Genomic DNA, 15,375 nt, shown 5'->3' with positions numbered 1-15,375 from the left:
TAACAGCAACACTTAGACAAAACCTTGCCAGTTTTAGCCCAGAAATTCAAAACACGTTACAGTTCTGAGCTCAGTGTACTTGGTTGGCCAAACCTTCGAATTCCCAAGTATTTGTCCCAATACCTACTCTTCATACCGTTTTTCACAACTGGTACGTGACTATTCACGTGTTCCATAACATTACCGAATACACAGTTATCATTCAACACTGATTTTCCTGTCCTTGCAAACATAGATCTACACTAACTCCTTAACTTGACTCTCACTCCCTAACTTTTCAGATCTATGGTCTTTCTCAGGCAGGTGCTTCTTCAAAGCCTTCCTAACAAAGGGAGCTTTTGTGCCTGTGCAATAACTTATCAGCTAAAGCTGTCTGACTGAAATGTCTTCTAATTATGTTTTACTGACAAAACTTTCTATTGCTTTTCACAGAATTTTATGATTAATAAAATAAAGCAAGCCTGTCTTATGGTTACGCTCTCAATCTTCGAACAGAGACTCACTTAACAGGCAAAAGCTAAGAGTTAATATTATAGTATAAAGATTAACCCTTTCCTTACATTAGAGTTTGAAATGTTCTGTCCAGTCACGACTCAAATTGGAAGCCAAAATGGGAAGGAATTCCATCGTGCCAGCAGAAGGGCGGAGCTTCTGCCCGTCGCTGACCCTGTCCCAAATCCTGGTAGCCAATTTCAGGAAAAAATACTGGGAAATTCCTTCCCAATTCCCTAAGGCAATCGGTCAAGATGGTGAGTCTTGACTTTCCTCGGGAATGAGAGTGCTGCTGGGAATGATTGTTTTCTTATGATCCAGTATCTCTGTCTTATTTTTGTTTTGTTCACTAGGGCCTCGAACATTGGAGTGTTCACCCTCGACTCCCACCATGAACTCCTATTTCTTCAAGTTTATGATCAACTTGCTGAAGCAGTTCAACAGCGAAAAGAGGCTGCTGGAAATAAGAGGGGCCTTCATCATCCGGTAGGTTCAGGGTCTGTTCTGTCTTCACCTGTTATGTCGTGTTTGGCGTTCCAATATCCATTTACCTCAGCAGGGAATGCTGTTAGAAATTGTATATTTTGAATGCAAACATAATTGAGCCAATGATCTGTGGTAAATGCTTATCAGGAATGGAAGTAGTCTCATGTACACTCAGTTAATCTTTTTCCCTTGACAAGATGAGTAATATGTCCAAACTCAATGCTTAATCTCTCTGCTCTCCCACACATTCTATTCTAACTGGCCCTAAATGCTTTAACCTTCATCGTTCCAGTGTGTGTTATTCAAATTTTTGTATGTGTGTGTGTTTATCAAGGTGAGGTGACGGAAGGGAACACTTTCCATTTCGGGCATCTGTGATCCGCATCAAGCGCACTCCTGTAAAATATACCAGTTAGGTAGAGTGTAAAGTTCTCTCTATGCCCCAAAAATGCCTCAGTTCTAATGTGTTTGATGTTGAAATGAAAAGGGAGAGAGCTGTTGAAAGTATAGAAAGAAAGAACTTGCATTTATATTGCACTTTCATGACTTCAGGATGTCCCAAAGTACTTCACAGACAATGTAGTACCTTTGAACAGCACTGTGGGAGAACCTTCACCACACGGACTGCAGCGTTTCAAGAAGGCGACTCACCACCACCTTCTCGAGGGCAATTAGGGATGGGCAATAAATGCCGGCCTCACCCACATCCCATGAACGAGTTTTAAAAAAAAGTCACTGTTGTAATGTAGAGAAACACTGCAGCTGACTTGCTCACAGCAAGGTCTCACAAACAGAAACGAGATAAATGACAATAATCTGTTGATGTTGTTTGATGAAAAGTGCCAATGGGATCTTTTACTTCCACCTGAAAACGCAGACAAGGCTTTGATTTAACATCTGATCGAAAAGACGACACCTCCGACAGCGCAGCACTCCCTCAGTAGTGGGCTAAAACCTAGATTATGTGCTCAAGTCTCAAGTGGAACTTGAACCCGTAACCTTCTGACTCAGGCGAGAGTGCTACCACTGAGCCAAGGCTGAGACAGTTTGAAGCATATCCAAGTGTTTTACTCAGCCTGCCCTCGATTATGTGTGAGTGTTCATTGAGTATTAATGGTGATAGAGCTATTGGGCTTCGGTAGTTGAGCACATTCATGAACCATGGGCATTTCCCATTCATCAAGGATCACTGTAATCCAAAGACTCAACGACAAATGTATCTTTTAGGCATAATCCATGGCATGAAACTGCCCATAATTTGGCAACCACGGTCCATTGAGATAGCTGGTGTGAGATGTATAGCCTCACTGGTGCAGTGGGAAGGATTGCTTTCTGAGGTTGGTGTTGAGACTCGATGTTGGGCAGTGTAGAGGGAGCTTTACTGTGCATTTGACCTTTGCTATACCTCACCTGAGAGTACTTAATGCTAACACTGGGTACATCAAAGGGGGAAAATGTTCCGACACTCCTCAGTCAGAGTCACTGAGCACAAACGTTCGCCAAATAAAGCAAGCTAACTAGTGCAGGCATCCAGCACGTGTTCTGCAGGTTATCTGTTCAACTGCCAACTTGCTTTACTGTTGGTTTATATTGTGTGGTTCCCTGTTTGTCATGTTTACCAAATGCAGTAAGTGGGCACAGTAGTTCTGTAAGGTCAGTATCCAGTTGCCCGTGTTTCCAAATGAAGATTAATCATATAGTCTGGAAGTAAATAAAAACCTGATGGGAAGTTAGTTCCTTGTGAATTCAGGCAACTCCAACATTAAACTTTTTCATGGACAGCTTTTTGCTGGATCACTAAATTTACAGCCTCATTCTCCCCTTGTCTAAATCAACTGATGATTTACAATATTTGTACAGTTTTCATTTATCTTGTATTTTATCTGATATCAGACAGTATATTTTTTAAAGCGGTGTCTAATTCTGCTATAATCCAGTTCAGTGAAGAAGTGGGCAAATCCTTACTGTCAGTATGTTCTTCACTTGCTTTGTGCAGGTTTAGTTATCAGCAACAGTGTTGACTATTTCAGTACAGAAGGTGTTAGTATTTCTGTTAGTGAAAGGTCAGCCTGAGAATATCAAAGAAATCAGTCAAATAGCAGCTCATAGAATCATTAGCAATTGAGCAAAGGGGGATAATTGGTGATTACCATGTTCCTTTATGTATTGTATAGTCTGAAAAAGATATCAAAATTCTTAACCCTCTTGGTGTTAGTTTGGAAATTCCTAGAAACCCTGACCTGGCAAATTCCTGTGGGATCTCCAGGTTTGAAGTAGTAGATCCTGGAAATTCTCCCAAGTGGGATTTGGGAACCAAAAGAGTTACCAATGCTGTATCTGTTGGTTTGGAACACATCGTGGATGTGTAGAGCACAAGTCAGGTGCAGAATAAAGCTCCTCCCACTCAGCCAAAAAAGATTGCCTGATCCCAATCTTGGAAGCACCCCCCCCCCCCCCCCCCGGCCCCACTTTACACTTGAACAGGGGCGTTCAGTGTTGGCACTGGGTGTATCAGAAGGAAAATTTGTTTAATTCCTCAAAACTGACATCCCACATGATGACCACAAACATTCACCAGAAAAGCAAGCTAACTACTGTGATAGTGGAGATTTTTGTTCTGTTACCCATTAGGAACTACCTTAACTAATTTGACAAAGGAACCTTAAAGCCAAAAAAAGAGATGTTTTTCATCTCAGTCTGGGCTGGATTGAAGCCTAGGTCCCAGAGGTAAAGGAACAGTCTGATGAGCCAATCCCCATCTACTGCAGCGCAGGGTTTTACAAAGCAGTTGAAAGAAAGCAATGTTGCTGGGGCCTAGAGGGTTGGGTGCATAAGTTGTTGGTTGATATTGTGAAAATGGTTGCAGAGGGATTTGATTGAAAGAAAGAAGGCATAGAGTACAAAAGCAAGAAACTTATGCTAAACCTTTATTAATCACTGGTTCGGCCTCAGCTGGAGTATTGTGTTCAATTCTGGGCACCACACTTTAGGAAGGATGCCAAGGCCTTGGAGAGGGTACAGAAGAGATTTACTAGAATGGTACCAGGGATGAGGGACTTCAGTTATGTGCAGAGACTAGAGAAGCTGGGATTGCTCTCCTTAGAGTGGAGAAAATTAAGGGAAGATTTAATAGAGGTGTTCAAAATTATGAATTGTTTTAATAGATTAGATAGGGAGAAATTGTTTCCACTGGCAGGAGGGTCGACAACCAGAGGACACATAATTAAGATAATTGGCAAAAGTATCGGGGGGAGATGAGAAGAAATTTTTTTAAGCAGCGAGTTATGATCTGGAATGCACTGCCTGATAAGGTGGTGGAAACAGATTCAATCGTAACTTTCAAAAGGGAATTGGATATATACTTAAAAAGGAAAGATTTGCAGGACTGTGGTGAAAGAGCAAGGGAGTGGGACTAATTGGTAGCTTTTTCAAAGAACCGGCACAGGCACAATGGGCCGAATGGCCTCGTTTTATGCTGAACGATTCGATGATCAGAAGTCCTACCTCCGCTGTCCTTTCTCCCCAGTCTTGCGTGAGAGCTGTTTTCACAGTCTGTATTTCTGTCTGTCTCCTATGTTGTACTAACTCTAAACTCTCTCTGACACAGTTGCTCTGTCACAGCTCCTTTCAGCTGCTTCTTTCAGACTGTGTTCCTCTACTAGTTAAGCTTGTACTGAAAGAACCAGATTTCTCTAATGTGCGCTGGCTTGTTATCCTAATGGCAACTTCAGTCAGCTAAGGACTACAGGAAACCTCTCGCCACAATTTATCCCTCAATGGTGTAACACTTCAGGCCGACCTTTATTAGGAAGACAAGGACTAAAATACTCCTTCCCCTTTTAGCCTTCAAAAAGATTCTCCGCAAGTAACATTTCTAAAGTAACTAAAACGTTAATATAGGATTTCAGTTATGTGGAGAGACTGGAGAAGCTGGGATTGTTCTACTTAGAGCAGAGAAGGTTAAGAGGCGATTTGATAGATATATTCAAAATATTTAATAGAGGGTCGGTAACCAGAGGACACAGATTTAAGGTGATCAGCAAAAGAACCAAAGGCGACATGAGGAAACATGTTTTTACGCAGAGTTGTTATGATCTGGAATGCACTGCCTGAAAGGGTGGTGGAAGCAAATTTAATAGTAACTTTCAAAAGGGAATTGGATAAATACTTGATGGGAAAAAATTGTAGGGCTATCGGGAGAGAGCAGGGGAGTGGTACTAATTGGATTGATCTTTCAAAGAGCCAGCACAGGCTCAATGGGCCAAATGGTCTTGTTCTGTGTTGTAACATACTATGATACTAGGGGTAGCATCTGATTTTTTTTTTGGTCAGCTGCAGAAACCCATCTGCATGTTTGAGCCCAACGGCTGAGAAATGTGCCTAAGGAGGATTTCCATATTCCTGATAGGTTTAACCCAGCACCCCATGACTTTCTACGTGCGCGCAAAGGGATTTCTCCCCCAAATAATCCAATTTTCATAAAAGAAAAAGCTGACATTGATATCGAGTCTTTCACAACCTCAGGGCGTGCCAAAGTGCTTCACAGCCACAAGAAGGGAGAGGCAGTGAAAGTCCCAGTTTTTGAGTGGATCTGAGCAATAACCAGTCACTTGCTTTACTAATGTATCTCTCCCTATAGACCTCAGCTCAGAGAACTTAGGCACAGAATTAGTAAGAGGCAGGTTTTAGCGATCTCTTGCACACATCCCCCCACCACCCAACAAGAGTGCAATAGGCAGTCCAGGAGCCTCACAAGCTGACAGAAAGAGCGAGCTTGTATTTATATAGTGCCTTTCATGCCCTCAGGGCATCTCAAAGCGCTTTACAGCCGATGAAGTGTTTTTGAAGTATCGTCACTGTTGTAATGTTGGAAACATGGCAGCTAATTTGCGTACAGCAAGATCCCACAAACAGCAGTGAAATAATGACCAGGTAATCTGTTTTTAGTGATATTGGTTGAGAGATAAATATTGGCCAGGACATCTGCTCTTCTTCGAAATCGTGCCATGGGATTGTTTACATCCGCCCGAGGGGGCAGACAGGGCCTTGGTTTAATGTCTCATCCAAAAGATGATACCTCTGACAGCGCAGCGCTCCCTCAGTACTGCACTGAAGTGTCAGCCTGGATTATGGGCTCAAGTCTCTGCTTTCCAGCACAAGTGGAGAAACAGCAGGGGAATGGGATTGATCGGCTAAAGAGCCGGCAAGGACACGATGGGCCGAATGGCCTCGTTCTTTGCTGTATAATACTGCGATACTAAGTGAGCTTCCTGCTGCTTGTTCAGCCAGCACCACTTTACCTGTTAGCCCGTTGGCTTGAAGGGTGATGTGTAATCGAGTGGCAAGAATCCCAGCCCACAGCTACAGGTACCATCCATGAGCTAGATTGCCGAGCCAGTGATGAGCAGTGACCACCAGTACTCCAGACCCACCTGACTCAGGTATTTGATTACCAAGTTTACCACTGAGCACTGAATCGACTTAAAGTTCCCATCATCAGTTGTGTCACCTTGAAACCAATTGAACCCAAAAGAGCCCCAGCTTTACGCTCCCCGCCCCGGGAGGCGGATACTCAATATCTCATCAACCAGGAGGGACCCTTGCTTCTGTCCCAATTTAAAGGTGGTCAGTTCCCCCTGATTAAAGCACTTGGCCCCTTTCCTGAAATTCCACAATCGCAACTTGTTCCCACGCGATGTTTCTGAAATACAGTCTTACCCTGGTGCATCGCCTATCTTAGAGGCATTCGTGGTATTTATAACACTGGGGATCCTATTGTGCAACCTGTTTGTAATTAGCTCCAATAAACGTACATTCCTTTTTAGTGCAGAGAGTGCACTCGCTTTATACACAGACTGAGAGTTTAGGGATTAATGGGCAAAGTCTCTCTTTTCATTGTTGTAATTTGCATATGTAAATGAGGCCCAGTGGGCAATGTTCCTATTGGCATACCCCGGGTTTTGATCAAGATTTGGATTATAATTTTTGTTATTGGTGAAACTCTGGATACTTGGACTGGCCTGACACATAACTCTCATACTTCAATACACAAGACAAAGTGGAGAAAAAGATTGGAGCCCTTGATACATTCACATTTTCAACAGTTTCCTAAGAAACAGTTAGACGATTCCCATAATATGTCTTCATTGTCTCCTCACACTTCACTTCAAAATCTTGATGAGTCAGCGGGATGTCCAGGGTTTGAACGCTGACCCCATAAGATGAGCCTTCAAAGCTGCTGAGTCCACTTTTGGCTCTGGAAGATGACAGCGATTAATGTCTTAACAGCTCGAATAACAGAGCACTGGCTCTCAGACCAGATGCTTGATTTTTATATAGTGGAGTCCCCTCATTTTTGTAAAAACAAAATATAAATATTTGCCAAGATGTCTTGTGCTTGTCAGGAGTTCTGTGTGCTCTGATTAATAAACACAGTTTGCAAGGTGTTCTGTAGCCTGTTTGTCCAATAGCAGTTTAACTTGAACAAAAATACATATAACGAGATCCCAGGTTGGATCTCAGGGCTGTGTTGAGTTTGCTGATCTGGGTCATGGCTATAGTTGGGGTGCTACAATATGCTTTGGAGCCCCAGCATTTGGGAGGAAAAAATCAGCCAGGTTCCCATTCCTGCTTGTCCGCTGACCACTGCTGGAAAGTGTGCTGGTGTGGACATCAGGTGAGGGTCGTATTGGGCCTGGCTGTAAATCCTTGTGTGGTTGAATAGCCTGCTGACATTCATTGTCTAGGCTCAGACATGAAGAATGGCCACTTGACTGAAACACTGGAAGGCTACCTGATTCCTTGGAACCATTTCTTTCTCTTTCATTCTTACTCACCTTCATGAGACTCATCTTGAGCTGGCTACCCAATCCCAGACCAGCTCATCACACAAGACCAGTCCTTAGTTCAGTGCTTGCTAACGTCAACAATGGCTCTGTCCCCCCACCCCCACCCTCACCCTTAAGACTACAGTTATCATCTCTCCCCCCAATCTTCAAAAAACTGATCATCGACCTCTTCGTCCTCTCCAATTAACACCCTACCTCCAACTTCTCTTCTCTCAACACTTCCAGAATGTGTAGTTGCTATCCAGCTCTGTGCCAACCTCTCCCATCTCTCCTCAGGATAGTCAATCCAATTTCTGCCCTGTGCACAGCATTGAGACTGTGCTGATTGACGTCACTGATATCCTTTGTGACTGCGCCCACAGTGCATTAATCCCTCCTTGTGCTCCCCAGAGCATTTGACACTGCCCATTGCTCCATCCTTCTCCACTGTCTCTGTATTGTGTCCACCTCAGTAGAACTGCCCTACCTTGGTTCCACTCCTACCTTTTCCAAGGAAATCAGCGTATGTTCTGTAATGGCTTCCCCTCCCGTCCCCCGCACAGTCACCTCAGTGTGTCTGAAGGCTCCGTCTTTGGCCCTTTTCTATTTTTTCTCTACATGCTGCCTCTGTGACATTTGTAGGCAAGAGGTCAGCTTTTATGTGCACGGTGATGCCATCCACCTGTACCTCTCTGCTGCCACTCCTCCTCTTGATCATTATTGAGGTATTCAACAGCTTAGCTAACGTCAGCTCCTGGATGAGAGAGAATTACTTTCAACTCAGCGTTGACAGATGCGAGCCATTCAGTTTAGCTTTATCCTCCCAACTCCATCCCTCTCCCTGGCAGCTCGCTCATCTGATGGTTTGCAACATTGGCACCCTGTTTGACCCTTAGCTGAGGTTCAACTTCCATATCCTGGCCACGACCGAGGCCACTTATTTCTGCCTCTGCACCATTGGCCACCTCCATCCTCGCTGCTATTGAAACTCTGATCCACCATTTGGGAGTGATGACTGAAGGCAAGATCAAAGAGGTAGGTGTTGAGGCGTTTGAAGGACGGGAGAGTGGTGCAAGGTAGAGGGATGCAGTAGGCCAGAGCTGGCAGAAGAGAAGGGGGCATGAGGGATCGAGTGGTGGATGAGCTTGCAGAGGTAGGGAGGGACATGGCTATGGAGGGACTTGTAAATGAGAACAAGGATTTTGAAGTCAGTGCATTGTGGGGATAGGAAACCAATAAATGTTGGTGAGGACACAGGTGATGTGGCACAGGATTTACTGTGGAATAGGATGCAGAAAGTGGAGTTTTAGGCTCGTTGCAATTTTTGAGAGGCCAGCGAGAGGCTTGTTGGAATAATCAAGAGCAGAGGATGCATGAGGGACATTCAGTTCTACCTCCCTTAAGCATCCTCCGCTCTGCTGGCTCTGGCCTACTTTGCACCCTCTGCTCGCTTCGTAACCCCCTCTGCCTTGCCACCTCTCTTCTTGAAAAGCATCCCCAACACCTACCTCTTTGTTCTTGCCTTCAACCATTATTCCTAACCCTCCTCCCACCATTGCTTCGTCAGGTTAATTTTGCCCCTCTTTGTGGCGTTGTATTACATTAAACGTGCTGTACAGGTGCAAGTTGTTGAGATCATAGAGTCCAGCTGATGTAGCACTGATTAGCAGTCAATTTTGGGGGCTTCCTGATCTGTATGGGTTAAGTTGAAGATTATGTGAAATTGACTGTATAACTATATCCAATTAAGCCAAACTCCAGGTGTTCATTAGACCCTGAATTGAAGCTCCATACCTGCTGGGCACTGTTATCTGCCAGCTTGTTTGTGTAGCTGGGCAGCCAGGTTTGATTGGGTAGGTATTTTTTCCCAAGAGCATGTCTCAGATGAAGCCTTTATTCGGCCTTCTCCTGATGTTTTTCTTCAATTGGATTCCCCTGTGCGGAGCATTGCCCGCTGTGAGTCAGAGATCACTCCCAACACCCGGATTGATGGGAGCTGTCAAACCTCACACAACTTTATGAAAGCTGCATTTACGTGGGAGATCAGTTGTCGCCACATCCAGACTTTTTAAGTAGTTGACGCATGATGTGGCGCCCATGGAAACGGGCTGAATTCTCCTTACATACATGCATTAGTAAATAAGAGCAGAGTGCAAAAGATAATCTGGGAATTAAAAGGTAAGGAAGTGATATAATTGCACATGTTGTGGCATTTTAATTCCAACACTCTTGAACTCCACTCCAGTGTGGGTTCCTAATTTGTTACATATTGTTAGTCAGGAACAGCTATATTTTGACAGATGTTGCAAAAAGAATACTTGGTTGTCAGCTAATTGGTTCTCAACCTTGTTGAGGAAACAGTTGTCTCTGGTGGGTTTGTGTTATCAGCAGATCACGTCTCGCTAACGCAGCAGCGGTTTTAATCATCTGCTACATTCCCCGACAGTCCGTTGATCAAGATAGCGCCCTCTAACCACAGTGGAGGGTTTGAGGTATCTGTTAAAACCTTCCTGGGGCTGGCAAGTTGACACTAACTTGACAGAGTGTACAGTTTAATTAAAGTCTCTGCACAATAACTTGAACTTTGTACTGTTACAAACCCTTTCAGTGTTCTATTTATAAGTTTTTTTTCTGACGGCAACTTGTATTCTCCATCCCTGCCTGTCAAGGTGGCCAGGCATTCTGTTCCCAAGGCTCTGTCAGTCCCACTCTATAAACAAGCTACAAAAAGAAAGACTTGCATTTATACAGCACTTTTCACAACCTCAGGACATCCCAAAGCACTTTACAGCCAGTGAAGTACTTTTGAAGTGTAGTCACTGTTGTAATGCAGCCAATTTGTGCATAACAAGGTCCCACAAACAGCAAAGTGATAATGACCAGATCATCTGCTTTTTAGCAAAGTTGGTTGAGGGATAAATATTGGCCAGGGCACCAGAGAGAACTCCCCTGCTCTTCTTTGAATAGTGCCGTGGGACCTTTTATATCCACCTGAGAGGGAAGATGGGGACTCGGTTTAACATCTCACCCAAAAGACGGAACCTCCAACGATGCAGCACTCAGTCAGTACTGCACTGGGAGTTTCAGCCTAGATTTTGTGCTCAAGACTCTGGGATGGGTGCGTTTACAAAAAAAAGCACTGGTGCATGTTTGCACATAACTGGTTCAATCACAGTGCCTGAAATGGGAAACTAGCACTGTGCATACAAAGAGAATTCACGTGGGTGAACAGCAGTCTGGTGTGTCCATGCATGCACTTGGTTTTTAAAAGGCAGCAGTTTTTTTCTTGTCTGTATTTTTGGTTCTCAGAATTAACGAGCGACCGCTTCTGAGGCCCGACGAGCTAGTCGAGATGGGACTGGACCGGCCGGACACCAGATTCCCTTCCCTGTCGGAAAGTGTCTGGCCTCCAATCTTGCACGTTCCTACGGCAGCGTTGGCCAAGATTGTAGAGTCAAGTTTCAGGGCCGTCACCTCTCGCACTCTGGCACTGCTAAGAGCCTGCAGTGTGGCACCCATGTACGTTCTGTTCAACCTGCTGGTCGAGAATAGCTTCAGGCTGGCTGGAGACTGAGTTTTCAACCTACCTGACCTACACTGGCTTCCCATTCCCCAACGCATTCAATTCAAACTTTTTGTCCTTGTCTATAACTCCCTTCACGGCCTTGCACCATCCTATTTCCTACTTCTGACTTGCTCCCCTGTGAATTCACCATCCTCGTCTCCCCATACTCATTGTAGGTGGCATAGCTTTCAGCCATCTCGGTCATATTATTTGAAACTTCCTCCCTAAACCACTCCACTTCTCTCTGCCCGTCTTCAACAACATCCTCAAGCCCCATCGCATTGACCAAGAATTCGATCACCTCTTCTAACTTCCCTCTTCCTGGCCCAGTGCCTGTTTTCCTTATACCTATTTGTGAAGCCTCTTAGCACATTTCTTAACGTTAAAGATGATTATTTAAATGCAAGTTGTACTGGGACACAGTGGCAGAGAAATTCCTTCATTATTCTTCCTCCATCGTCTGGCTCCCACTTTGATTTGTAACCTACTGAAGAGGAATAAAATCAATGTGAAAGGTCAATTGAACATCATTTGAACCTATTGCTGCCCTGACTAAATGTTTCCAAACAGGGCAGACAGTTCAGGTCATAGTAATGAAGCACAGGCAGATGGTCTAGCGTGCTATTTGCAACTTTCTGAATGAGCATTTATGCTGGTGCTGCATTCTTTAACATTCTTTGGAATGGAAAACTCTTTTTTTTCTAACTGTCAGTGGTTTAAGCTAACCACATATTGCATTAATAATATCGCAGGCAAAATTAAATTTGCAGGAAGAATTAGAATTTGGCATGAAAGACTTTTTTTTCTGCCAGCTAATGAGAAGAATGAGCATGACTCTTTAACGAAGGTACATGGGGGGTCGTTATCTTCATGTTAAGGTCTTTCCAATTGTTGTTCAAAAGCTTAAGTGAGAACTCCCATGAGGGCTCAATTGGTAACGGTCAATGTGCAACTGAGCCGTACAGAGCAGAAGGTCCAGATATAATCCCTGGTCTGTACTCAGCTGGCTGATCTCGGCCAGGGCCACAGTAGTGGGGGGGGGGGGGTGGTGTTGGTCCTGGCGCCACTGGGTTCCGACAGGGAGAATTGCCTCGGGTTCCTGCTCCACTGACCCCTGCTGGAAGTGTGTGGGCATTGGGTGACGACGGATTAGGGCTCAACGCTGATTCTCTCCATGCCAACCCTCACTGGTCTCACACAGGAAGACTGGCCACGTGGGTGAGGTCCTAAAAGGTGACTGGTGCCCATAGTACCATTACCCCAGCAAAGGGCAGTGCCTTCAGGAGAGAGGGGGAGAAAATTAGTCCAAAAAAAAGTAATAGTGTGACCTAAGTGGTGTAACTCCAAGAATCTCCCCAGATTTCTCTCGTTAGGTTCATCCTGATAATGAACATATTTGGAATTGTTCATGTGTCTATAAAAGCTGTTGTTAGCTCAATTAAGTAATTTGTTAAATGCTGAAAGGCATGGCTTATCTGGAGATAGGGCAGCTATGTAAACTGTGATTGGAGGGTTGGAGAACACAAGGGCAACACTGGCAAATCTCAAGCCAGATCAGAGATTGATTAAACTTGTACCGCCCACAAATAATACACAGGATGAAGTGCCATCACTATTATTGTGCTTCTTTAAGAAGAGATGGGTAATGTATCTGGCTCGTAGGGTTGAATATGGTGCTAACATAGATAAATGGGATACTCGTTTCGGTCCTGTAATCTGTACAGCATTATGGTTCATGCCTGAAAAATATTGTGTTGGTGTCCTGGAGTTTTCACTCTTTCCTGTTAGGGTCACAGAGAAATTCGAGGGTTCGCATCTAGGAAGTTTTGCTCGTACGTTAGGAAGTAGTACTTGTGCACTAAGTTCAGGTGGACGAGGACTGCACATATGGAACAAGGGCAGGAAGATTTTTTTTGTCTCCCTAAATTAGGCAGGGTCCCTGTGAACATACTGTACACCGGATGTTGGAAGGAGGCGGCTTGATAAACTGCCCTCATTCTGTATGTTCGGCCCTTGTACGCCTACACTCGGTGCACAAACACTACTTCCTAACGTACAGAATCCTTGGAATTTCCTAGTCCATGTGCCGATCAGCTACTCCAGGCAACGTCGATACTTGTGACAGCAGAACCCAGGTCACCCCTCGTCACTTGTCTGACATCTCTAATCTCTAGGAAATGTTTTGAGACGGTTGAAAATGCCAAGCCGTGTTTTGAGACGTTTGAAAATGCCAAGCCGTGTTTTGAGACGGTTGAAAATGCCACGTTTGAGATGGTTGGCAAGGTTTGTGGAGTCCAATCAGAAAGAGTTGTGGCCAGGTGCAGCTCAGCACAGCTATGATAATCCCAATCCCATTCCCATCTTCTGGTTTACTTATCTCTAAATTGGTTCCTTGATGCAAGTCATGGGAATAAGAACTGGGAGCTATTTTCAAGCTTTTGAGATTTTCCCTGTCCCTTTTGTCACATGAGAAATGTTGCGAGACAGGATACTGGGAGGTTAAAAAGGTTGAAAAAAAACTGGGAAGTTAACGAGGTTAAAAAATCAGGACCGTTGTGGCCAAGTCCCAGCAGTTGCAAGAACATGTGCTGAGAATTCCTGTTGCAATATATAATCCTGCGCGTTCTTGATGCAAGTTGTTTAATACAGTGTAAACCTAGAAACTGGCCCTTACTGCCGTACTGTAAGCGGTAACTGTGCATGCATGAAACAGACTCATTTCACTGTCCACCACCCAGCACTGGAAAATCAGGCTTCTTGTGTCCAGATCTTGTTTCTCAAAATGACGCAGTAGACATCCCTCAGAAACGTCACCTACCGGTTCGTAAGCAGACGGGTGATCACTTTAGTAACAGATCAAAAGGGGAACAGCCGTCACATTGCTCCACACCAACATAAGACAACTGCTGCAGCATCCGTTGTTCCAAATAATGGTCACTTGACTGTATTACTGACTGCAGCACACTTGATGCACTAAAAATAAAATCCAGTTTCAGTTTTGTTCTTGGAATTTTATTTTGCCCTCACCCAGTTGTGAGATGCCGTTGCTTAGTGTGTTCCAATCTTTGGATAATGAAGCAGTCCGTGCCCACATGCAGCAAGACCTGGACAATATCCAGGCTTGGGCTGATAAGTGGCAAGTAACATTCACGCCAAGCAATGACCATTCCAACAAGAGAGAGTCTAATCACCTCCCCTTGACATTCAACAGCATTACTATTGCCAAATCCCCCACCATCAACATCCTGGGGGTCACCATTGACCAGAAACTTAACTGGACCAGCCCCATAAATACTGTGGCTACAAGAGCAGGTCAGAGACTGGGTATTCTGCAGCGAGTGACTCACCTCCTGACTCCCCAAAGCCTTTCCACCATCTACAAGGCACAAGTCAGGGGTGTGATGGAATACTCTCCACTTGCCTGGATGAGTGCAGCTCCAACAACCCTCAGGAAGCTCGACACCATCCAGGACAAAGCAGCCCGCTTGATTGGCACCCCATCCACCACCCTAAACATTCACTCCCTTCACTACCGGCGCACAGTGGCTGCAGTGTGTACCATCCACAGGATGCACTGCAGCAACTCGCCAAGGCTTCTTCGACAGCACCTCCCAAACCCATTACCTCTACCACCTAGAAGGACAAGGGCAGCAGGCACATGGGAACAACACCACCTGCATATTCCCCTCCAAGTCACACACCATCCCGACTTGGAAATATATCGCCGTTCCTTCATTGTCGCTGGGTCAAAATCCACGGACTGCAGTGGTTCAAGAAGGCGGCTCACCACCACCTTCTCAAGGGTAATTAGGGATGGGCAATAAACACTGGCCTTGCCAGCGATGCCCACATCCCATGAACGAATAATATATTTTTAGAAATTTTTTTTCATCCACTGACCTTGTCGAGCAGTCCTAGGTCAGGAACGGAAAGGACTTCTACTTTAGGAACACAGGAACAGGAGTAGGCCATTCAGCCCCTCGTGCCTGCTCCGCCATTTGATAA

The 15,375-nt window shown here is 44.8% G+C and overlaps 1 protein-coding gene across 1 annotated transcript in view; it reads left to right on the top strand.

Annotated features, from left to right (window-relative positions):
• vac14 (vac14 homolog (S. cerevisiae)) overlaps positions 1 to 15,375 on the top strand; it is a 296,601-nt gene that overhangs the window by 138,669 nt on the left and 142,557 nt on the right. The window contains exon 14 of the mRNA XM_067998261.1: positions 846 to 978. Within this exon, the coding sequence (XP_067854362.1) occupies positions 846 to 978 (133 nt within the window). The remainder of the gene's footprint in view (positions 1 to 845; positions 979 to 15,375) is intronic.

This window comes from Heptranchias perlo, chromosome 16, assembly GCF_035084215.1.
Source record: "Heptranchias perlo isolate sHepPer1 chromosome 16, sHepPer1.hap1, whole genome shotgun sequence".
Classification (NCBI taxonomy): domain Eukaryota; kingdom Metazoa; phylum Chordata; class Chondrichthyes; order Hexanchiformes; family Hexanchidae; genus Heptranchias; species Heptranchias perlo.
Note: the sequence above shows the minus strand (reverse complement) of the source record. Positions and strands in the feature narration are given on the sequence as shown.